This window comes from Brachyhypopomus gauderio, chromosome 6 (assembly GCF_052324685.1).
Source record: "Brachyhypopomus gauderio isolate BG-103 chromosome 6, BGAUD_0.2, whole genome shotgun sequence".
In the NCBI taxonomy this organism is placed as follows: domain Eukaryota; kingdom Metazoa; phylum Chordata; class Actinopteri; order Gymnotiformes; family Hypopomidae; genus Brachyhypopomus; species Brachyhypopomus gauderio.
In genome coordinates, this window is record NC_135216.1 from 5546417 (window position 1) to 5573095 (window position 26679).

The 26679-nt window shown below is 40.3% G+C and overlaps 1 protein-coding gene and 1 long non-coding RNA gene across 3 annotated transcripts in view; one reads left to right on the top strand and one right to left on the bottom strand.

The window, feature by feature from the left end:
• Positions 1 to 3701: 3701 nt before the first annotated feature.
• On the top strand, positions 3702 to 4567 carry LOC143516186 (uncharacterized). Its single transcript, XR_013131590.1, has 3 exons — positions 3702 to 3952; positions 4047 to 4317; positions 4407 to 4567. It is a non-coding gene; the product is annotated as an uncharacterized LOC143516186 (long non-coding RNA).
• Positions 4568 to 17043: 12476 nt separating this feature from the next.
• Positions 17044 to 26679, bottom strand: part of jupb (junction plakoglobin b) — a 64140-nt gene continuing 54504 nt past the window's right edge. The window contains exons 12-16 of one of the 2 annotated variants that reach the window (XM_077008241.1): positions 25974 to 26124; positions 24027 to 24148; positions 22550 to 22592; positions 20399 to 20551; positions 17044 to 17808 (exon numbers count right to left, since the gene is read on the bottom strand). In XM_077008241.1, coding sequence (XP_076864356.1) covers positions 20415 to 20551; positions 22550 to 22592; positions 24027 to 24148; positions 25974 to 26124 — 453 coding nt within the window. In that variant the 3' untranslated portion in view covers positions 17044 to 17808; positions 20399 to 20414. Of the gene's footprint in view, positions 18730 to 20398; positions 20552 to 22549; positions 22593 to 24026; positions 24149 to 25973; positions 26125 to 26679 lie in introns of both variants that reach the window. The other variant, XM_077008240.1, reaches the window with a different exon arrangement.

Consider the following 26679-nt stretch of genomic DNA (forward strand, 5'->3'; position numbering starts at 1 on the left):
AGATTCCACCTCCAGCTGCTCCTTCTCATATCAGCAGAGTGCCCCCTACATGCCACTATAACATAGAAAACAGTTGTTGGCAGAGACTCTGCATGGTTGGTTCTTCATTGCTCCTGGTTACTAGTCCAACTATTCAATTATTTGAATGGAATCATTTGTATGTTACAACTGACTCCAATGCTGGGTACGGTGCAACATAAAAAAAACGTTCAGTTTCACAAATTAACTATTGCTAACGTGTCTGATTCCTCTCCTGCATGTTTATCTATTTTTTTATGAACAGAGAATAAGATGTGATGGATGAAATCCCATAATCTTGCCCTTATCACTGATTCTAAAACACTGAGTAGAGCCCTGCTGTTAGTAACCCTTTCCTCACTCTTTGCATAACCTACTGAAATCGAAAACTATTCGATTATTTATTCATTGTATGACCCACCCGACACACATGTACTAAAACTAATTTGGCAAATGACTTCGAGATTTCACTGTTGAACACAAATGTGCAGTGTTAGAATAACATCCTGAGAGTTGTGCTTTGCTCTTGCCATCTTCAGTGTTTGGTCTAAAGTGATCAGGATATCTGTCTTTGGCATTATAAATGTTAAAATGTTTGTAGTCTTGGCTCAGGCAAAGAGTGACATGGCCATTGTCGACAACTGATATGTGAGCTCTCTCCAGCAACAGACAGAGCAGCAAAGCATCGACAGGTAAACAAGAGGCATCAGAAGCCGTGTTCCTGGTGTTCCTATTTCTGGATGTTTCAGAACAAACCCCTGCACACGCAAGGCCAGCTGTGGCCACAAGCTGCTTTTGTTCCTGCTCAGTTGTTGAACAGTTTCTCTTGTACATTTCCAAAAGCAGCATAATAGGAACTAATGTCAGAAGGAATCTCGCAGTTTTGTGGTAATTACAATATGGTACTATATTACCATATGGTAATGTCTGAAATAAGCACATTTAATGCATGGAGACTACTGTTTGACTCTCAGTAATGAAAAAAAGCCATTTTTAGAGTACATTCTGAAATGAAGTTAAAGGAAATATAACCATGTTTCATTCCCAAAAATGGTTTAATAGTTCATGACAGTTATGTTAGAGTAAAGAAATAGGAAGCTCTTCTTGTCTGCTGAGCACGTTTATTAGTCTTCAGTGTAAAATGCTTTTTCTTCTTTTATACGGTATACTATGTGATTGCATCTACACTGACTACTGGATATCTAAAGAAGTTTTCACTGGTTGAGCAGTCCTGGTAGTAATTTTATGATTGGACTATCCTTCTCATCTCATAACACCTCGCTAGGCTATAAGTGGCAAAGGCAAATTTATTTATATGGCACTTTTTACAACAGCTGTTGTCACAAAGCTGCTTCATTAGATGTCCAAATCCAGTGCACAAGCCAAATTGCAGTGGCAAAGGAAACTCCCCTAAGGCATGAGAGAGAATCTCTGGGGTTTTCTAGGAGCCCTAGTCTAGGTTTAATGAGTTTGGGTGTGTCCAGGGGATGGAGGAGGAGCCACAGCAGCTGGAATGGAAGTAGATGTGACGGATTATACTGCACAAGGAGTTTGCTACTGTGGGGCAAGACCAGTAGATCATTAGAAGTATTTTACAATCAATGCAAAATTTTACTGGGAGCCAATGCAAAGTAGCTGATATATAAGTATGATCAAACGTTTACATTCTAATAAGATCTCTGCCAGCTTTATTTTAATTTAACTGGAGTTTGTTCATGCACTTAGAGGTAGAGCCAAACAGTGAAGCATACACTGCTTAAAAAAAAAAAAAAAGGGAACACTTAAATAACACAATGTAACTTAACCACACTTCTGTGAAACCAATCTGTTCAGTTAGGAAGCAACACTGATTGTGAATCAATTTCACCTGCTGTTGTGCAAATGGAACAGAAAATGAGAATGGGTAGAAATGAGAGGCAACTAGCAAGACACCCCCTATAAAGGAGTGGTTCTGTAGGTGGTGACCACAGACCTGACTGATTTAATTTTGCATTATGTCAGTTCTCTCACCATAGAGGTAGCATGATGCAGTGTTACAATCCACAGAAGTTGCTCAGGTAGTGCAGCTCATCAAGGATGGCGCATCAATGCAAGCTGTGGCAATGACAGACGTGACAGATGTCTGGAGACGCCATGGAGAATGTTCTGCTGCCTGAAACATCCTCCAGTATGACCGGTTTGGCAGTGGGTTAGAGGCCTTTCTTTGGAGGGCTGCACAGACCTCCATGTGCTAGCCAGAGGTACCCTGACTGCCATTAGGTACAGAGATGAGATCCTCAGACCTGTTGTGAGACCATATGCTGGTGCAGTGGGTCCTGGGTTCCTTCTGATGCATGACATTGCGAGGCCTTACGTGGCTAAAGTGTGTCAGCAGTTCCTGCATGATGAAGGCATTGATGCTATGGACTGGCCTGCCCGTTCCTCAGACCTGAAACCAATCAAGCACATCTGGGACATCATGTCTCGTTCCATCCACCAACGCCAAGTTGCACCACAGACCATCCTGGAGTTGACTGACGCTTCAATCCAGGTCTGGGAGGAGATTCCTCAGGAGAACATCTGCCACCTCATCAGTAGGATGTAGGGAGGTCATACAGGCACATAGTGGTCACGCACACTACTGAGCCTCGTTTTAACTTGTCTTGAGGAATTTCTCCTGAAGTTGCAACAGCCTGTAATTTTATTTTTCACTTTGTTTTTGAGTATGATTCCCAATCCAAACCTCCATGGAATTATAATTTTGATTTACATTGATCATTTTAGTTTTTTTGTTCTCAACACATTCCACAATATAAAGATTTTGAACTGGAATATTTCATTCATTGAGATCTATAGGATGTGTTGTTTTAGTGTACCCTTTATTTTTTTTATGTAAGTATGAATATATGTACTGATGGTATGTCCCTGAGGTGGTAAAATTTTATATGAGCTTTGAATGAGAGAATTGAAGCCAACATTACACCAAGAACTTTAATCATCAAAGCTATCAAGGTTTATTATGCATCAAGAGCATGTATTCCTGTGGGACTAATAGAAGCACTCCTGTTTTGTCAGGATTAAGTGAGACAAAGGTTCACAACATCTAGTGTTTGAGGTCCTTTAAAAATTCCTGATTAAAACTGAGCTAATACTTCTAGCAGATTTTTTGGGGACACCAAATATAACCGTAGTGTGTACTGAAATGTCACCATTTACAGTTTTTTACGACTGCTAACATTGTGACACTGTTTGTCCAGTCTGTAGTCACATTTGCAAATCTGTAAACACAACATCAGTCTTCAGTGGGCTATACAATTAATACAATTCATGTTGTTTTTGTACAAAATGCAGTCATTTAACATGTTTCATTTTCTATACACACAAGATTACACAATAACTAAATTCTGGATCATTTTTGTCACATTTTCAAATGCTTGCACACAGCATGTCAAAAATGAAAACCTAAGGTTCCAAACCTTAAATATCGAATAAAATGCAAAGTTCTGCAAAAAAAAATACACATGTATGTGTAACACACATTTTTTGCACATACAGATCATTGAAATAAAATGCAGTAATAGACCAACTACAGCTGATTCAAATCCCACTTGGAAATACAACCAGGTGTTGTCAATGACAGGGACACATAAAAATGGGCTTGTTTGGTGTGAGTTTGGTCAATGTGGGCACAGGAGCAGAGAGTATCAGAGGGAGGAAAAGTCATGTCTGCACAAGGAAGACGAACAGCTGGGCCAAGGCGAGGGAGAGGAGTAAGAATGCGTGGTGGTGTTCAACGAAGGGTAAGAGCTACTGTCACTGATGAAGTTAGAGCCACCATCATAGATCATGTGATAAATCATGGTCTAACACTGAGAGAAGCTGGTGAAAGAGTGCAGCCTAACCTCAGTCGCTCAACTGTGGCTTCCATTATCCGGACCTTCAAACAAACTAGCAGGTAAACAATACATTTCACAAGTATAATCCTACTAATGCTATATAGATACAGTGATCCTACCACTAATACATATGTTTGTTCTTTTACAATAAAGGCTGCAACGTCTGCCTCCCTCTGGGGGAAGGGGAAAACTCCTGAGTGAAGACCAGGAACATGCCATTGTAGATATGGTCGTTGCTAATGGTGGAATAAAGCTTGGAGAAATTCAGACCGAAATAATAGAAAATAACCAGTTATTTCACAATGTGGAAAGCATTAGCTTGACGACCATTGCCCGGACACTGACTAAATACAGAGTTCGCATGAAGCAGCCGTACACAGTTCCTTTTGAAAGGAACAGTGAGAGCCGGCAACAATATGTCCAGGTATGGTGTCTGTCCTATGTATATCTTGCAGTATAGTGTTACAGTAGGACAGACTGAAAGTATATTAAAATGCTGTTTGTTTCTTTTAGAGTCATGGAACTGGAAGCAGCTCAGACCCAACATGAACTCTAAGTGGATGAGGCAGGATTTAACCTGGTGACAACTTGTGGTGTGGTAGAAACATCATTGGGAGAAAGAGCCACCATTAATATACCGGCTCAGAGGGGAGGAAATATCCCAATGCGTGCTGCAATGTCGGGGGTTGGTGTGGTCCTTCACAAATGCCAGATTGGTCCCTACAGCGGGGTTCTTATTTATTTTTTATTTTTTATTTTTTTTGCACTCTACCAGCAACTGGTGCCAGAACCAGGAAGGGAAAAGATGGGAGGACACTTGTGATTACATAGAACAACATGGCATTCTCATGTCATCGCAAACTGGTTTGCAGAACATCCAAGAGTGATGTCCCTTTATCCTCCTGCCCTACTCTCCTTTCCTCATCCCCATTGAAATGTTTTATGTATAGACTATAAATGTGTGTTTTTACACATGGGACCATGGCTAATTGTTTAAAATGTATTAAGCTACAATTTCATGTCCCTAATAAAATAACCTTTACTGCAAAACTGTTGGATTCCTTTTTTTTTTTTCTGCGTTCCATACAGAACATTACAGTAAATATCACTCATTGTGTAGATGGTCTATTGCCAAAAATGCACATACTTGAGTAAAAGTTCCAAATGAAGAGGATTACAGTAAAAATGAACTGATGTAAGAAAATTACAGATGTTGCAGTATAATGTCTGTTTGCTGGGAGGTTATGCATGTGATTGACATTATGTTCCTCTTGAATGGAGCATTTGTGCTAGGGTTTGAAAGAATGATTGGATACTGAACCAGCTTTGCTGTGTTTTAACAAATTTGGCGTATAAAGTGAACTTTGTTTGTATTGTGAAATGCAGAGTTGGTATGTAGTTAAGAAAATGCGTTTTTGAACAGGATATTAACTATTTGGCTATATGAATGAGGTAAATGTGTTGCTGTGTTTAGAGTTTTGAAAATGTATCAAGTATTGGGAAATGTTGGCAGTTGTAAAAAACTAAGTTCAGCAATTGGTGACAAGCTTAGTAAAATTTGACCAGCAAATGGCTATTTCCTTAAGCCCATTTTCAAGTCTATCTATAAAAATGCGTCACATGTTGCACTGAGATCAAGCTAAGTAAGGAGACAACCTTAGTTGGAAGCCACAGCAGGTGAGTTAATGTAATCTGTGTTGTCTCTGTACTATTGGGTTTAAACCCAGACTGAAATATTTCTGGGATCTTGGGAATAAAGGGAAGGTTAGAGATCAGCCTGTAGTTTCACAACTGACATACGTCAACATTAGTTTTCTTTATGAATGGTTTGATGACTGCTAAATTGAATGATCTAGGTACACAGCCAATGTTCAGGGAGCAGTTTATTATATTTAGTAGATGTTTGATTACTCTAGGTGGGTGTGAGGAATTAATACAGAAAGCAAATAAAGATTTTCCACATGAGATCAAAAATATTAAGTCAGGCTCTCTGGTTGAAGTAAAGTGTTTTAATGCCTTTATTGATATGGTTGTGTGGGTCCTGGTGGCCTGTAGATACCAACAAGTGAAAAAAAGCTAAGTGGGTTTCTTTCTATACATTTATGTTAACAAAATAATTTCAATGGATTTGAGATCATAACCAGTTTTCTGGTTCATGCCTAGTGTGTCTCTATAAATGTAAATGAACACTGCCTCCACAGTTACAGTTGTGATCAAATTTATTCAACCCCCAATGCTGTGAAGGGTTTTATGGAATTCAGTGCACATTTGTAATTGTGTTCATAATGAAATCTTACAAGGATTTGTTAAAGAACTAAATGCAACTAAGATAGCATCAATTTTTTTTGTCATAAAGTATTAAATGGCCTTTTTGTGATTTCTTCATTGACACAATTATTCAACCCCTTTACGACTACCACTCCTAAGAACAGAGGTTCATTCCAGTGTTTTCCATCAGGTATTGAAAACATCTGTGGATGTCAACGAGCAGCAATCAAGCATGATAAGCACCAATTAGGCAGATTTAAAAGGACTGTGATACTCAGCTCCTTCTAGACATCTACTGGTGTGTTTCCAAGCATGGTGAAGGCAAGAGAATGGTCCCAGAAGACAAGAGAAGAGGTTATTGCTCTTCACAAGAATGGCAATGGATATAAAAAGATTGCGAAGTTGTTAAATATTCCAAGAGACACTATCGGAAGTATCATTCGCAAGTTCAAGTTAAAGGGCACAGTGGAAACGTTACCTGGTCGTGGCAGAAAGAAGATCCTGACCGCGACTGCTGTGCGCTACCTGAAGCGTAATGTGGAGAAAAATCCCCGCGTGACTGCTAAGGAACTGAAAAAAGACCTGTCAGATGTGGGCACTGAAGTTTCAGCTCAGACAATAAGGCGCGCACTGCATAACGAAGACCTCCATGCCAGAACGCCCAGACGCACCCCCTTGCTGACTCCAAAGAACAAGAAAAGTCGACTGCAGTATGCCAAAAGTCATGTGGACAAGCCACAAAGGTTTTGGAACAGTGTACTGTGGTCAGATGAAACTAAATTAGAACTGTTTGGGACAATGGACCAGCGCTATGTTTGGAGAAGGAAGAACCAGGCTTATGAACAAAAGAACACCTTGCCTACTGTGAAGCATGGCGGGGGGTCAATTATGCTTTGGGGCTGTTTTGCTTCTAATGGTACAGGAAAGCTTCAACGTGTGCAGGGTACCATGAATTCCCTTCAGTACCAGGAGATCTTGGAGGAAAATGTGATTGAGTCAGTCACAAACCTGCGGCTTGGGAGACGTTGGACCTTCCAACAGGACAATGATCCGAAGCACACATCCAAGTCCACTAGAGCATGGTTGAACATGAAAGGCTGGAACATTCTAGAGTGGCCATCGCAATCACCAGACTTAAATCCAATTGAGAACCTCTGGTGGGACCTAAAGAAGGCAGTTGCAGTGCGCAAGCCTAAGAATGTGACTGAACTGGAGGCTTTTGCCCATGAAGAATGGGCTAAGATACCCATAGGTCGCTGCAAGACACTTGTGTCAAGCTATGCTTCACGCTTGAAAGCTGTCATAACTGGAAAAGGATGTTGTACTAAGTACTAAAAAATGTCACTAGGGGGTTGAATAAAACTGATAATGATGTGAGCACAGTAAAGACATTTGTGGTTATTCCATCATAAATATTATGTTATGTTTGTCTAATTTATAAGTGCCTCTTTGATATAATTGTAAATAAGATGACTGAAATGATCAAAATCAATGTCAAACTGGCCAAAACACTTTATTTCAGTGGGGGTTGAATAAATTTGATCACAACTGTAGATGAGGGTGGTGTACATGGCTATAGTCAGAAGGACTCGCTTCATTTAAAGGTATAAACTCATTTGGCCTCACCCAGATTTGACAGAGTACATAAAATATCTATGATCAGTGATGACTTAATTTAACATCTATAGATGTTAATATTTAGCAATATTTAGTTTTAGATTATGCTATTTATTAGGTTATGAAGACAATTTGGCTTTCTGTAATTCTGTTTAGGAACAGACACTCTGTCAATATGGCGACCCTTGGGGTGATATCTCAACAGATGGGTGATCAACAGATGGTCAGTTTAGCCTCGTCTGGTGCTTGGCTACTTGTCTGGATCATCATTGACTAAGTCTGTGATAAGACTATGACTGTAACGCTACAGAGCAGCGCCCTCCCAAGTAGGATGTATACTATCCTGCCCTGAAAGATCATACTTTCCCTCAAATGTAGTTCACCACTTGCAATTCAGCAAAGACAACCAGCTGTATATTACATCACTACACAGCAATGGAATGGGAAAAGTGCATACTAGAGCACTGGATGCAATTGGCGCATCTGTATAATATTACTCTTGTTACTCGTGAAGGTGTATTTTGTTAGTTTCTATGTGAATGACTACCTTAGAGAACATATGTTTGCCTAAGACTTAAAAATTACATGCAACGTCCGGCATGCTAGCCCATGGTACACAGCAAACTACTGTTGCTGGTGTCCCAGTGGTTGAAAACCCTAGCTAATTTCACCTGTCACAGCATAGTGTCCCTTATAATCAGAGCTCTTTCAAAAGGCTTCTTACAGGGTGCCTTGTTGAGCGAGGCATACCTGTTGGACACACAAAGAGGTTTGGTGCTTTTATGGGTGAACTGAAACATAGCTATTTCACCAGGCATCATCCATTTGTACCTGTCGTAGGCTTTGATGCTGGAGCTGAGAGCAGAGTACAAATTGATCTACATTACTCACAAAGAATAACAAAGAATAAGTTTTCAGTATATTGCAATGAACACAATAAATAAATGAAGTGGTCATGATCAAAATGTTTTTAATTACTTGCATTTTTAAGCCGCTCTGTGGATTATATGTCGAAACCTGATGTCTGTTTAGTGTCTCTACTGTGTGTCTCCTTTGTTGGCCAGTTGGAGTATATTCACACTAAGTACTCCACAAATCTGATGTAGTGTCTGTTTTGCCAAGGGGAAATATTCTACTCCTCCTCAAGGACTGATATGTACTTTACATGTTGTCCCTCTGGGACACAACAGCTTTCTTAGATTTGAACGGTGAGTTCAAGTAAATATCAGACATGATTGCATCCTCATACAACAGAGCATATGGAGAGCCCTGGGGAGTCTGGTAAGTGGGTTCATGTCCCTAAAGTCCAGCAAGGTCCCTAGAAGCCCAATATCCAAGTACTGACTTCAATGAAGAGTCAGTATGAAAAAAAAGAGTATTTTTACTAATGCACTGACCAGGAGTTTACCACTCCTCTCTGAGATACTGATGGGAAAAGGGTTCACAGGGTTCACATTAAATTATACTGTATGAAGAAAATGGAGATTTACAGAGCCTGGTTTGCAATGTGCACATGTGGCAACAGCTTTTCAGTGAATCCATTTTCAAGAGCTGTGTGAATCTGTGCATGGTTGTGGTTCCATCTCTCCAGGGCATTTTTTTTGCCAGGGCCAGTGTGTGTGTGTGTGTGTGTGTGTGTGCGTGCGTGCGTGTGTGTGTGTGTGTGTGTGTGTGTGTGTGTGCGTGCGTGTGTGTGCGTGCGTTTGTGTGGTATTGTGGTCTTATTTCATCAGTGCATTCATTTGAATCATGTGTGTTTGTGACCCTCAGTTCAACCCTACAAAAAATACAAAGACAAATTCTTGTTCTTGTATTACTATAGAAGTGTTCCTATAAACAGATTTTACTGTCACAAAGTTCTGTTTTCATGAACAATGTATAGGTGCCAAGTATTGTTTTGTATATTTGATTGTTTGCATTGACAATCTGTATACATTGTTTCATAATGTGATGAACTTACTTTCCCCTCATTTGTACCAGTAAGATTCAGATGTTGCTGGTTTTTCTTACTGAACAGTAAACTTGTTCAATAAACTGAGGGCATCCATAACTTTGTAATGTTGAAATTGCTCAGTACATTTAAAAACCTTGTGTTGTAAATGTGGCCTTGTACTAGTAATCAAATCTAATCCAGTATGAATTACTAGTAGCATTATATGACACTGGAGGGCCTCATTTCCTACTGGGCTTTCACAATCTACTATTTTTTCAATTAAATCATTAGTTAAATTGTTTATTTTCTTTAGACAATAATTTATGCCTTTGAATTTCTGCATTTCTTCATTACAACCTCTCTACTCCAAGTTGTTAGTGCTTGATATGGGGGCGAGCATGTGCATATTTCATTATTAATAAATACAATAAAAATGCAAAACCTTTGCTTGTTACCTTGTTCAGCACTAACATCTTACAATATATGCCATGTGTGTGTAGACAAACACACCTTGTATCTCTACTAGAAATGTACTTTTTCTTTGTAGTGTTTCTTTGGAAAATGAACTACAAGTAGGTGGAGCAGAAGCATCTTATCTAAAGTAGTGTCATGTGACAACGGCCTTTTAAAAGGTAAAACATTACTTACTTAACATTCAACTGTCTGAAGAATTCTTTATTGTCTGAGAACTAGCCCTCTTCTCTGTGTGGGATGAACTATTTCACATGCATCTATTTATTCACAAATGTCTCCATTATTTGGCTGGATAGCACTCTCCTCCAAATACAATCAGTAAGTAGCAGCTGAAAAAAGATGCAGTGGATTCATCTTGCAGGAAGTGTGCATTAACCCTCAGCATTAACCCTTACCTTATTAACACTCACCATTAAACTGTACCCTATAACCCCTCACAAGTAATCCTCACCTTTAACCCTTACCCTTGTTCCCTTCACCATTAACCCATATCCTCTTACCCCTCACCATTAACCCTTACCCTTTTTGCCCTCACCATTAACTCTTATCCTCAATATTAACTCTCACCATTAACCCATACCCTATTACCCCTCACCATTAACCCTTACCCTTTTTGCCCTCACCATTAACTCTTATTCTCAATATTAACTCTCACCATTAACCCATACCCTATTACCCCTCACCATTAACCCTTACCCTTGTTGCCCTCACCATTAACTCTTATCCTCAATATTAACTCTCACCATTAACCCTCGCCCAATTATCCCTCACCATTAACCCATACCCTATTACCCCTCACCATTAACTCTTATCCTCAATATTAACTCTCACCATTAACCCTCACCCAATTACCCCTCACTATTAACCCATACCCTATTACCCCTCACCATTAACCCTTACACTATTACCCCTGTCAGGTGGTGGAGTGCAAGCGCAGAAGTTGGCACTAAACTGGAATAAATTAGGACAAAACAATAAATAAAAAAATATTCATTTATGCATTTCAATTTACTTTACTGGAAGCATTTCACTGGTGTACCTTGGCTGATGTCAGAGAGATTTATATACTCTACGCTGTCACGCCCTGTTGGCACCCAGCCACACATGCACACTCCTCCATCATTCACAGCATCCCATCACCTCCTCAGGCCCACTCGACCACACACTAATGATCATACTCACCTGTAACTCACCTGTAACTCACCTGTAACCCATTTCTCCTTCCTTGATTTTTTACCACAGGATCACTCTGTGAAATTCTTCGCATTTGACTACACTGTGACTAAACCTTGACTGTCAGCTCTACTTCCCAAGAGAATAACTTTGCTTTATTATCTATTTTGCTTTGATGAGAAGCTGCTTGTTTTAGTTTAGATTCCTGGCAGCATCACATTCCTCATAGGGGGTGTTAATCTGCAGGCGTGGTTATTGGTTGGCGGTAGCAAATGCTGGTCCACCGCGGGCCTGAGATACACCAACTGCAGGCCATTTTGGACAGGCTGGTCAGCTCGGGGAGGCTGTCTCTATGAGCCCTCTTATGAGGCTGGTGGCTCAGCTCACTCTCATTACCAGGTACCTGGTATCATTACCTGTCACAACAGACATCCCGATCCTTCCCACATCCCTGGACCAAGACGCTCCTCCACAATGTCTTAGAAAACAATCTATACTGTCAGTTTGAGTTCAAGTGACTTCAGCCTGCATGAGATCAGCGTCTTAGCTTACCTCATCACTGAGACTTGCGGACGTATGCAGACCAGCAAGGGAGAGGTGGTAATTCAGTGGCCCAGTGGCTTTTATCATCAAGGCTGGGCCCCTTATTAGAAATGTATGTACATATACATCTGTGTTTCAGGGAGTGGCATCATCAATAAATATGTGCAGATAAAAACACAGGCTGTAGTAAAATGTTTGATTTAGAACTTCTTATGATTATTTTGTGACAACATATGTTGTGAAAAGCGCTATACAAATATATTTGATTTGATTTATTTTACCAATAATAACATGGTGTTATTATAACAGAAAATAAAGAGACAGGAGGATGGCATAGTAACAGCTGCCATCAGCTTTGAGCTTGCAAGGTAATCTTTCTGAAATTTGGAAATGCTGAATTCAGCATTTTAAACTGTTTTCCACTGCCAGCACAAAAACAGAGAGGTCTGAAATTGTGCAGTGTGCCCCTATGCAATTCCAAGAGGGAAAAAAAATGTTTCTAGAAAAAGTTACCATACATAAGCCATATGTTCTTCACATAGGCATAGGAGTGTGAGTTTGGAGAATTGCTTGATAGAACTGTGTGTAGCATGAGAGAGAGAGAAAGAGAGAGAAAAGAGAGAGAGAGAGAGAGGGATTTTTTCCTTGCCACTGTCGCCCTTGGCTTGTTCACTGGGGGCTTGGACTCGGCACTTGTAAAGCTGCTTTGTGACAACAACTGTTGTAAAAAGCGCTATATAAAAAAAATTTGATTGATTGAGAGGCAAGACAATACAAGACATGAGACAATGCAAAACAATACAAGATAGACAGATGACACAATGCAAAAGCTGATTGATATTTGTCAAGTAAGAAGTGAAATTTTGTACAGTCAGGTCAAAGGATCACCAAAAAAAATCACAAAGACAAAGTGAAGAAGTGTCCAATCTTCATTCAGGCATATCACTGATTTCACAAGAAAAATCATTTAGCAAAAATGTGCACAGAGCTACAAGAAAAGTTTATCAGAGTGAAAATACTGACATGTTTATTTGCAAAACTATACTAGATTAACAAAGATTTATTTCAGTGGTCAATACTTCTGATTGGAAAGATGAATAAACAAAATAAACAGGGGAAAGATGATATTCATGCTTGGCACAGTTGCAAAATGCAACATAATGTCTGAGAACATTCAGCTCATTAGAGAAAAACTCTCTAAAATTAGTGGCATTGTCAGGTCCCAGAACAGTATTGTTGGGTAGGAAATCCTTCATGTGAAGGACAAAATACAAGATTGAATATGAAATCATACAGATGCTCCAGCAGTATTATGAAGGACAAAATACCATGCACTGTACATGACAAAGAGACTGTATAGTGGAGGGAAAGACAAGGACATTCTAAAGATGATTTTGATTCATTTTCTGGATTTGGGTGGACAGTACCACAAACAAACTGCATCCTTCATGGAAGATTCCAGTTGCTCTCAGTGAGAGAGTAATTGATGAATTACATTACATAGATCCAACAGGGGTCATCACAAAAGAGGCTGACAGGGTCAACAGCACAGTCACTGTAGTCACACCAAAGATGATGGGTATTTCTATGAACCCAAGAGATTTAAACCAAACAGTAAAAAATGAACACTATTCACTGATGACTGTTGAAGAAGTTGTTACCTGAATACCAAATATAAAATGCATTCAAGAATTATATATTTTCAGTATTAGATGCCAACCGGAAAATATGACAAATCAAAGTTGATGAGACACAGTGCACAGTGTGTACTCCAACAAAAAAACTCCCAACTTCATGCATTTACCCTTGGAATATGATCAGCATCAGAACTGTTTCAGGGGGTTGTTAATGTTACTGGTGACTTTCTGGTGTAGGGAGACTCACCAGAACAGCATGTTCACAGATTAGTCAGCTGCTGGAAAAGGCCAAACTGCCTCAGTTCAAGTAGACACAAATGCAATACATCACAATAACAAAAATCAAATAGGTCAAATTCTTTGCATTACTGGACTAGAACCGGACGATGGGAAGTTGTGAGCAGATGGCCAGGTGCCACCACTGGAATACAAACAAGAACTAAGGGTCTGTTACAGTACCTTGCAAAATTCATAGCCAACCTATGAAAAATCACGGCTCCATTGAGAAAATGTCTTGATAAGAACATCGAATGGTGCTGGAAGCAAGCCTGACGTAAAAGGGGTGAAGAACTGAAGCATTGGTTATGAATGCTAAAACTTAAAATTATATGAATAATTTCAATAATAATATCAATAATCATATAATGCTATTAAGACATGTACGATCTAAAGGGATTAGTAGTGTCATAATGCAGAAGTACACATTCATAAAAGAGGAAAAGTTTTCAGTAGAATGACAGCAGTGTTTTTGGAAATGTAGACACTAAAGAATTCCACTACAAAAAGATGGCCAAGAACAAGGGGTTCAGTGCCACAAATAAGACAACTCTCGTGGAGTTATTCAGATGGACTGTTGATCAAACATGAAGAGGTCATTGTCCCAAAACAACTCTGGAAAGAAATGCGCAGCAAAATACAAGAGTCACACCTACTAAGGGTCTTCTGTAAAACTAGAGCAAGAGACATTCTCTGCTGGCTGGTAATGACTATTTTAAAAAAGGAAACTGTATCTCAAGGCGCTGTTGTGCAACATGTTCCAAAACAGCAATCTGAGAGAACCATTACCTTCACAGACACTACTAGAGCAACCATTGGAGATCCCTTTCATGTATGATTGATAAGGCTTGCTGCTCTTTACAGACTACTTCTTAAAGTACCCAGAAGTCAGCAAAGTGAATGAGACAACTGGTCAAGGTGTCATCAATTGTAGGCATACAGATTTTGGCAGTTCTGACAATGACCCACAGTATGTGAATGCTAAAGCCTGCTGAAGACGTCCTGGAGCAGTAATGTTGATCCTTCGTTCCACTTTTAGAGTATTGCAACACACAACTGGAGGGCTCGGGGCTGTCACTTGTTCAGATATTAATGGGGCAATGTCTGAAGTCCAAACTCTCTACCCCTACATCATTGCATACATGAGAAGATATCGCAGATGTGTAACAAGCTTTTAGGATAAATCAAAAACATAGATGTACTATGACAAACTAGACACTTACCTGGTGTGACACACACACGTACCTGGTGTGAAAACTAAGAGAATGTCAGGATGCAAAGAGGGGCGACTTGACAGTGTTTGAGAGAAACCGTGAGCAGTCAAGATCCTATACAGTTCACACAGATTGATGTTGTATTTTGCTGATGAAATGACACTGGAGAACATACAAATCCATGGTGATGTCTGGATGAAGAAACAGGGTTCACCCAAGTTCTCCACAAGCTTTTTTGGCATGCGATTCAATTATATGGCTTACATTAAACCTACTGTATATCTGTTAGACACAACTCCTCTGCTGGGATGTTACAAGAGCTGTGCAATGCTCTGCAGGAACCTAGCTATCGTTTGCTGCCTGAGCTGGTGTACATCGTTTGCATGGACATGGTGACCACTGAAATCCAGCTGTCAGTTCCTTGGTGTTCTGTATGCTGATGACCTCATCCTGGTTAACGAGGAGCACCAGCACCTTAAGTGAAACTTATGGACTGTATGGATTGGAGAAAATTGAACATGATTAGGTATCAAGAAAATGTACATGGAATGTGCCAGATGGTACTATCCATATTACCAGGGAATACCTCAACTAAGTCAGCTAGTTCTAGTCCCTTGGGTGCCTGGTCTGCTCAGATGGTGACAATGTCCCAGGCACCTGTGCACAACTCACTGCTGCCTGTCTGAAGTGGAGGCAGGTCAGCAACATTCTCTGCCATCAAAAGCTGCCAGTCAAGGTTAAGGCCTATAAGGTCATCACTGGCCCATGTGGCCCTATAGAGCATACTGCTGGCCAGAATTTTCAAAGATTGAGACACAAATGGCCCCGAAACCTGAATCTTCATCAGGAGAGGGTTTGAGTTCTGTGGAAAACATCCTATCTGGTCCCTGATTATTGCATTAGAAAACTGAAATGTCCATAGATACTATCAAGGAGTGCAGACAAGATAAACACTAAGATTCAGATTTTACAATGCTTTAAAAATAATTGCATGGTTCCAGTTTTACAGTGCGATTGGTATGCAGATGTAATTGGATATGTATGTGTCTAAGTCTACATTAGTAGTCATTTAGACTGGACCAGAATACAAATGTTTTTGCATACAGAGTACATTTCTACACAGCCAAAACGTCTGACATAAGATAACAATGAAAACAATGTATAAAAAAACAACGTCCAATAAGACCTGACAGATCATTGTAGTTAATATAATTTTTATTTCATTGAAAACAAAATGAAAAATTAAATTTGTCCTGTAAAAATGTGTATTTATATAATTTCATTCATCACCTTTTTTATTTAGTTTTTCTCTCAAATGGGAAGGCAAGAAAGTGCTGTTAAGTCCATTTTCATTACACGTGATGTAATAAACTTACCACTTACTTCAGAACAGCCCAACTCCAATTGGAATGAGGAATATGCTTTAACTATTTTGTAATAGTGGAGGGGAGTCCTTTTTCATCACCATAATGATGAAATCATTTTTTTGCCATGTGGGTATCTATTCACCAGTGTTTAGACAAAAATACATCAATTCACAAACAGTTCAGGAAATGAAATTCAAAAGATGAATTACTTAAAACCTGAAAAAAGAATCACTGAATGTCTTTTATGGGTTTAAATGGTGAATGGTGGCTAAATCGACTAAAACAATGGATTAAACTGCATCTAACTTCGACCCTGTTACTGTTCATTACCAGGAACTGAACAGGAAGACTGCACATAGATTGCAGTCTTTTGCTGGGCCTCAGGAATGCTGACAAGCCACCATCCATATTTTAACAAGCACAGCTCTCACAAACATCTACTGCAGAATCTGTGCTGCAGGGGCATCGGAGCAAGACAGAACAATGGTAACAAAATGATGCTTTTATGCTGAAGTTAAACTTTTTTTAAACACTGCCCCAACTAAGTTCAACAATAACATTTTAACAAATTATCCATACAACAAAATGCAGCCATAATCATAAAAGCAAAAATGCAGGATGTAAAATAAATGTGTTGATGTCCATCCATACATCAATGACTCTTTATTGTAAATGTTTTACAACAGTATAAAACCTTTGACATTACATGGAAAAAATAATCTGTTATTCTTATAAATTTGAAAGGAATTTCAAAGGGTCATTCCAGGTTATTTATCAACTGCAGCTGTTTCTGTCTATTAACACAGACCGTATTAAAAACACAATGTATGACAATGTCTTCCAATTCTTTTTCCCCATTTTTCAGAGCTCCATGGTAAAAGTCTCACGTAATCTCACTGTGTCAGTTACAGATAACCACAAATCCTCCCACCATGAAATTTCCCAACTCTAAATTGCTCTGATTTGCATAATTTTTTTTTATTGTTTCACATTTATGGTTTTAAACATATTTATTGTGTTCATTGTTTCATTGTGCTGTAAGTAGATAAAGATGAATCTGTCATAGCAGACAGTTCAGCTGTAGTGATATATCCTGTGTAACACCTTGCAGGCAACTACGTAGCTTTCATTCCAGCATAGAGCTACGTCATTTACCAACATTTAAAGCAGTGTAATGGAAACAACATGTCTACCTGCATGATTATCACCACAAAATAAATCTCTTTGGCAGATTTACTCTTTCCTTTAGTAATTTACCTTTTTGACTTCTGCAAGCATTCCTGCTCCCATCAAAAGTGTTGCACATTACAGTCTTACTCTTTAGGACATACTAAAACATTTCATCATCACAATCATTGAATTAACCAAAGACAATTGCTTCAGCCAATCACAGGAGTGCCGATTCTGGATGTTCTATTTTGAGAGGGAGAAAAGAATGACAGAAGTTTCATATATTGTAAATTACAACAGAGACATAAAAAAAATTACGTGGGTACAACTGCTGTTACTGTGTGCACATGTGTGAATGCATGAGACAGAAAGCTTGAGACTGGGTTAGTAGGTTTTTGGCTCATGTGTATTAATTACTTATTAATGTGCATCTTCACTTTCAGGGTTGTTATTTTTGATAAGCATAACATTACTTGATTTGACGTATTATTGGAAGAGATTACTGGTTTGGAGGCTAAAGGAGGAAAGCCAAAACAAAAACGAGAAACTACAAATCAGATTATAATTTCTCATAAAGAAGAGGCTAGTACAATTTTCCTTGAATAATTAAATAATGAAGAAATGAAGTCTAATGTTATATAGAAGACTGATATCTGATTTGCTTTTCCACAGTTTGAACAGTCCCTGACTCAGAGACGCAGACGCACAGAACTCAAATGGAAGCTTGAGATATACCAGAGCTAAATGGCTAACTGCTACATTTCTAAGACTTTATGTTACGGATGTCATCTGTCAAGCAATTTTACGAAGTACAAAATTTAAACATTATGAATACATGCGTATCCCATTAATACAGTTCTAGGCTTTTCACCTCTGTTAGTTGCACAAGATAACAAAACAAACAAACAAACGAAAAAACAAAAAAAATAATAATAAAAAATAAAAAAACCCCGAACAAACAGAAAAGCCATTTGTGTGTTTTAAGTTCACATCACATGTACACAGACTGGTAGTGAACTGGAGCAAAGGAGGTTCCTCCATCTCTGCTCTTCACGGGTATGGCCAAACCCTGTTTCACAGAAACACCACAATGTTGAGTGCTTCCTGTCCTTAAGCCCCACCTCCAGGTCTTTTGTCAGTCATCCTCCAGTTCACTCACTGGATCTACACAGGAAGAATATGGTGAATGGACTCCCTGTCAGTGAATTAGCACGATTAGCAGGGACCTGTCTCATTTAAGCATGTTCAGTTTTGACAGGGTGACTGACAAAGCCCAACAAATGCAGGTTTAAATTCTCAAGCTGTTAATCCCTGCACATGTGCACACAAAAGAGTGATGCAAAAAAAGACTAGAAATTGCAGAAAATTGCTAAATGTGATAATGCACAGTCTAGCTTTAGATATTTGCTATATATATATATATATATATATATATATATATATATATACACAATGGCAAACCATTATTTATATTTATATAATTAATATTTAGCATAATTGTAGCATACAGAATAATTAGAAAGATACCATCCGGCAAGAGATGAAATTAAGAATTGATGACTGGGTATTGGGTGTGAGTTACTTCCAGCAGAATTTTCAGCGATCTCTAAATTGTCAGTGTTACACTGCTCACTCCTAACTTACACAGACATTTCAAGAATGGAGAGTACAGGTGGGACAGCAAGGAATCTGACAGCCAATAGCTGTATATGATCCCTTGATCCATTATGCAGAGCTTAACCTGCCACTGGTGCAGGCAGCCTTTGCTGCCGTGATGATGTAACTGGCTAATATGTTGGCCACTGTAGTGAAACACAAAATCCAGGCTTAGGTCAAATTAAGTCAGAACTTAACAGGCTAAGTAATAAATCATGCTTCTTGAGACATTCTTCTGTAGAAGGATGGCTATTTGCACTAGTTATATATTGTAGTTCATGATACATCCATTAGGTGGCAACATTGTATTACTAATGTACACAGGAAATGAACTGCAACATTAGAAATCTATTGTAACAGGCTTCTTTGGGGGGGAAAATGATAATGAATGATAATAGAACTATAAAATCAGTAGATTTTATAGTTAGATTTTAAAGCTGTGTTTTTAAATAATGTTGATGCATATAGATGTATATAGATCTGTGAATGAGAATAAGTTTCACATAATGGAGGAAAACTATTCACGGACCATTGGAACGTGATCGAATACTTTGTTGATAATGTATTAGATATTTAGGACTGGAATGTATGTACCACCTATTATGAAGCCAAGACATTATAGCAACCATATCAAACGAGGCATATGCATTTCTAATGACTTCAGTGAATCTTTAGTTGACCAAGTCAGGATTTGGTCCCTGAGGGTGGGGCAAAATCATTAAATGGAAATGTAAGGTTCTCATCAAGTGTGCACCTACTGTGTTGTTCTACAGCCCCCATATGCACCATTCTAGAATGTGGGAAGCATTCTAGCACCATTCTAGAATGTGGGAAATATTCTAGAACCATTCTAGAATGTGGGAAGCATTCTAGAACCATTCTAGAATGTGGGAAGCATTCTAGAACCATTCTAAAATGTGGGAAGCATTCTAGAACCATTCTAAAATGTGGGAAGCGTTCTTCAAAGAGTACCATTCTGAGCAGAATACTGCATTCTAACAGAGTGGGGCATTCTGGACACAGAGAGATTTAAATTGTAGGTGTAAAGGTTTTTAGTAACAGATACAACTGTAGTTCTACCTAGTATAAAAAATGTGTGTTTCTGTGCATGTGCGGTTGTGCTCTTGATGTCCAGAAAAATAAACACAAGTGTTTAACATCATAAGTGTAGGCTAACCTGCACTGGCGTGGTGTTAAAGTGGCTCTGGGTAGACCTGGCGAGGGTCATAGGTCATCTCTGGCATGTATCGCTCATGTATCTCTGGTTCAAGAGGGAGACCATCCATGGGTATTTCGGGGTAGCCATACGAAGGGTATGCACCATCTAAATCTATAGAGACAGAGAGGGGTTGGGGTGGGGAAGAGACAGAATGACTTAAAAGAGAAAGTGTGAGCAGGACAGGGCTGAAGAGTAAAACTGAGGATGTGCTGAATATCACCGTGCTGTTGTTTATGGTGCATTGTCACATTAGAAAAAGCTCAGGAAGATTAAAGGAGAGCGGTCTGACATGTCATATCCTGTTGACAGATTTCACCATTATAAGGTACAGTCCTTTCATGTGTAAATTATGTCACTGGCAAAGCAAAACTTCACATACATCCAAATGCTTCAGATCTTCTCTTTCAAGGGGAACTGTTTGATGTACTTTTCTCTTTAAAATGAATGCATATCAAACAGGAACCAATATTGCTAACTGCGATTTTGAATTCAATTAAATGGGAAGACTCAGTTCAGCTTGGAGGGCTTTGGTATGTAAGGAGTGATTAAGGAAGAGAATACTGAGGATAAAAAGACACTGGTGACACAAGTCTGGCAGAGAGAAAGTAGGAGAGAGAGATGTGATCTTGCCTAATCTCAACACTTTATTTAAAAAATGATTTTAGAATAGGTGAAGCAGAAATATGGGGGAGAAATGTGAGCAAAAAGAGAAGTAGTGTTTAACGCAACCTGTATGAAAGAGGAGAAGGCCAGAGATAAAGACAGAGAGGGGGAGAGAGTAGTGACAGGGAAGCTAACAGTGATAGATGGTTGCTTAATGGAAATGGAAATGCCATGGAAATAGGACCCAAGGGAATTTCATATTAAGACATTTTCAAATCGACCGATTCACACTCACACTCTCTGACTCTCTCTCTCTCTCACACACACACACACACACACACACACACACACACACACACACACACACACACACACACACACACACACATGCGTCTCTGCCCCTGAGGGCACAGGGCAGACACATAGGAGCTGTGTAAAGTGGACTCTGGCCAAGTCTATTAAGCATCCAGCAGCTCTCTCCCCTGTGCTCCATACTCCACAGGCGAGAGCGGAGCACTCAGAATAGAGCCCTCATCTTCACACACCGAAAATATGTCTCCCAAATACAGAGAGAGCAAAGGTGCATGTGTGTGAGAGAGAGAGAGAGAGCGAGAGAGAGAGACAGACAGAGAGACACTGAGAGAGAGACAGAGACAGAGAGAGAGAGAGAGAGAGACAGACAGACAGAAAGACAGAGACAGAGAGAGAGGCAGAGAGAGAGAGCGCAATGCTTCATGAATCAATTTAACACTAAAGCTCTGGCTGAGGGCGCATAAGTGTGTGCGCGCGTGTATGTGTGCTCATGTGTGTGTTTTGGGTGAGTCTATGCATGCGTGTGAGTGACTGTGTGTAGGCGCATCGTGTCTATGCCTGCAGGGAGTAATGTCTGTGTATCCCAATGAGAGGCTGGAGTGGTGGGTGAAGAGCAGTAACGTCTTCCTGCATTATCATCAGTACGGGACAGAGCACACTTACAGTGGGTATGCTAAACAACAGCACAGTAAAAGACGGTGTGCCGTGTGTGGTGCGCGTGTGTGGGTGTTGGCGTGTGCACTGCGGTGATACTGTGCACCTTCTTCGTGAGCACCTCGTGAACACAGCCGTGTTACCCTGTGAAGACAGACTGCACGTCATGGCATCAAGCAACTCACACTTTTAATCAACATGGATTTAATCTCTTCTCTACCCCCCCTACCCCACCCCTGTCTCTGCAGACAAACACGAGCATGACAGCACCTGGCATTAGCAGCAGCGTGTCTGTGAGTTCCTGCATTGCCTACACTGTGGAGTAACACCATGGGAGAATATACAGCCCCCTGTCCTTTCCAGAGTCTGCCTGCCAGCATAAAGCATTTGCTTGTATGATGCGCACCGCTCCTCCCCAAAGAACGGTGCAGGTGTTGTGTGTCGGGGTGCCGTTTTCGTTTCTTTAAGCTGCTCAGCAAAAGAATGCCTGCCAAGTGCTGTAATGTGCGTCCATTCTGTGTCACGCTGTCCAACACTTACCGTCCCGCATGTAACCAGGGTCGAGTGGCATCGTGTTGTGTGCCTGGGGGGGAGAGAAAGAAGACATGAAGAATATCAGACACACACACACACACACGCAGACACACACACACACACACACACGCAGACACACACACACACACACACACACACACACACACACATACAGAAACTGACACATGCAGTCATACACACTCAAGTACGCTGCAGATGACTCTCCATGTGAAGTATCATTTTGCAGATAAAATAATCTGGCTTTCTTTGATAGCCAGTTAAAACATCAGAATGACAGAGAGTATTCATAGACTCGCTCCTTCCTTAAGGGTTGAAACACTGGGTAAGTCTGACTTCCATTCACAGTTCAGTTGCTTTTCACAAACGTAAACCTTTAATTCCAAAGAATGATAGCCTAATGCACAAGTAATTCAACTAGGAAATGGCAAATAAATTAATGTAAGGTCTTCAAAAGGCATTTCTGTGCGGTATCAAAGGAGAACTGCATTTTTCATTCCATTTTGGTCAAGCAGTAATCATAATTCTCATGTTAGGAACTGACACATCATCTTTAATCAAAATGATGCATCTGAAATTCTTTCATATTGAGCTTTTTCTTATTATCAGGATGATGACTAATGCAAGCTTCAGAACACAGCAAATGGAGAACCTTTTCTCCTGATACACATTTACAAGTGCTCATAACAAAAGCTGCTACATTCTGTGCTCTACAAGCACTGACTTAGACCAAGGACCAAGTTCATTATGATAGAACTCTGAATTCTGTGATCAGATGCAAATCACTTTGTAAGTCACTCTGGATAAGAGCATCTGCTAAATGCCGTAAATGTAAATTTACATGTAAATGTAGAACACTGACTCTAGACCTGCAATGGTCATCTAATGAGTCTCATTCATATGAATACATGGACTCCATCAATGCATAAAAACGTATGCACAAAAAATAACATGTTAAAAAAACATGCTTTCTTGTCACAAAATGCCTGTGCATTAACTGGAACTTTAGTAATAACCATTAGGTTAGAACTGAGCAATGACACTGCAAAAAAAATAATACATGAATGCCATACATATCTATACATAAAGAGGTTGAAGCACTGAACTATTTTCTATTCTCCACTTTACTACACTCTATTGCAGGGCAAGCACGCGCTTTGCCTAAGGCGTTAGCCACGAGCAAAATACAACAGTGAACATTCCGCCATTTTATGACATTATTTAGTTATTTAATAACTTTCTCATATGCAAAGAGACTTTACAATCAATAGTCAGCTTTTACATCCAATCAACGCACACCTTGGCTGAGAAGCATTTTAACAGGTGACGCAGAGCTTGTAAAAGTACGACTGAAGCTGGAAGGGGTAACTAAGAGGATCTCTCTGCTGTACGTGGGTAAGAGGATCTCTCCGCCGTGCGTGGGTGAGAGGAAAAACCTGAGGTGAGAGCGTGCCACTGGGCTCACCAGTTCCCAGGCGGCCGGGTCGTGTTTGAAGAGTGAGTGGGTGAGCTCCACTGACACGCGCTTCCTGTAGTCCGAGCTCTTGTCCTCCGAGATTCGGAAGAGCACTGCGGCCGCGTAGGTAGCTGATGGGGACAGGGCATGTTAAGTACACTCAGGAATAACAGGTGCAAATAACGCTGAAAATAACCACGCATTACTGCAGTGGTTTCTAAACCCAGTCCAAGCTGATGAACAGCGAGGCCATTTTTGCTTTGCCTATTTAGCTTATCCTTGCCAGGGGTACAGATAATAAGCTCACGGGCACTGCAGAATGCTCTAAATGGGAATATTGACATCTACAGATTAAAGTGGCATATATGTAGCAAAAACCAGCCTGGTATCAGGAAGCATTAAATATTGACACATAGAGCCATCACTGATGCATTGTGTGCTGACTTCCGTTTACAGGCCAGTATGCACTAGCACTTTATTTGAATCGTGACATACAAACACTGCAGGGGCTTCCCTGCGGGGCCTTCTCCCCTGGCCTTGACTGACTCAGTAAATCCATTAGTCACCCACTTCATCCCTTCATCTGTGGTTGTCTCTGCCTTCCAGCCCGCCTCTCCGACACCCTCTCAGACCAGGGCCAAGGAGCACTTCAAATCACCTGCCCAGCCAGGTTTTAATATCAGTGCATTACACAGAGAGGATCCTTATGTGCACCTATATACCATTGTTCACATATGGCTGAGTCTACAAGATCATGGCAGGTACATACAGGTTAGTGGTGCTGTAATATTGGCACTTGAATACCAGAAAACCAATTTTCTTTATAGCCACTCACCAGCGTTGAGAGGGTGTTATGTGCATCCAATAGACGCCTGTCCACACTTAATTTTGCTGTTGAGGGATGTTCTCGTTTAATAAAGTGTATTGATAAATCTGATGATTTTGTTAATATAAACTCATTATGTGCTATGAAGATGGAAAACCCAGATGGAGATCACTGCTGTTGGAGCTGTAATCCTGCACATACGTTCTAAGCATTCTCATATCAGTTTGGTAAGAACCACATGTTCCCAACACCTAAGCCTACTGTGCAATGTCTCTCTAATGACTGTAACACATGACCTGTCACCTGACCCCTCACCTGCACACTAGTGGTCTAAGATGGTAGCTCTACAAATAAAACTACACACAACAGTGGCTCCTACAGGCACTCATCAAAATCTTTGTCAGTGGTGTTGTGATAATGGGATTTGGCAATGCCCTTGTAAGTGTTTGTACTATAATGGCAACCACCAGTGTTCTTGTTAGTGGTTCTGTGATAATGGTAGTCACCAGTGTTCTTGTTAGTGGTGCTGTGATAATGGTAGTCACCAGTGTTCTTGTTAGTAGTGCTGTGATAATGGTAGTCAGGAGTGTTCTTGTTAGTGGTGCTGTGATAATGGTAGTCACCAGTGTTCTTGTTAGTGGTGCTGTGATAATGGTAGTCAGGAGTGTTCTTGTTAGTGGTGCTGTGATAATGATAGTCACCAGTGTTCTTGTTAGTGGTGCTGTGATAATGATAGTCACCAGTGTTCTTGTTAGTGGTGCTGTGATAATGGTAGTCACTAGTGTTCTTGTTAGTGGTGCTGTGATAATGGTAGTCACCAGTGTTCTTGTTAGTGGTGCTGTGATAATGGTAGTCACTAGTGTTCTTGTTAGTGGTGCTGTGATAATGGTAGTCAGGAGTGTTCTTGTTAGTGGTGCTGTGATAATGGTAGTCACTAGTGTTCTTGTTAGTGGTGCTGTGATAATGGTAGTCACTAGTGTTCTTGTTAGTGGTGCTGTGATAATGGTAGTCACTAGTGTTCTTGTTAGTGGTGCTGTGATAATGGTAGTCACTAGTGTTCTTGTTAGTGGTGCTGTGATAATGGTAGTCACTAGTGTTCTTGTTAGTGGTGCTGTGATAATGGCACTCACCGATGCCCTCGTTGGGCGAGTGGAGCAGTTCCATGAGAGGAGCCGCGGCTCCCTCGGCGTCAATCATCTCCGCGGAGTGCTTATCCAAAGCCAGCTCACACAGCACGCCGGCAGACACACGCTTCACATTCTCCACATATGAGTACAACAGCTAGGGGTAAGAGAGAAGAGAGGGAGAGAGACGGAGGGATGGAGGACGGGGGAGAGTGAGGGAAGGAGGGAGGGATGGGTGGAGGGAGAGAGAGAAGGAAGGAGGGAGGAAAGGGGGAAAGGAAAGAGAGAAGGGGGAGGGTGAGAACACAGAGGTGAGGACATTAGGGAGGGATGGAGTGAGAAAGAAAGTGAGAAGGAAAAAAGAGGACAGGGGAGGGGAGAGGAAGACAGGAACCATGTGAGTAGGAAGATAGGAGATCAGAGAGAGAGAGAGGGACATAGGGACAGACAGAGAAACACAAATTTAAAGCTAATACCTTCTATAATACCTGTTTGTTCTATAGTTTATGTCTATATTAGTTGATTTTGCAACAATTTAATTTGTGCCATTCATTCAAGATGAGCGTTGCTGAAGTGAAACTGAACCGTGAATGTCTCGGGCTCTAGCTGTTAATGTCTCAGCCTCTGACTGTTACTGTCTCAGCCTTTGATCATTAATGTCTCAGACTCAAGAGCTAGAAGAATATGTTTGTGCAGATTAATAGCAAAACCA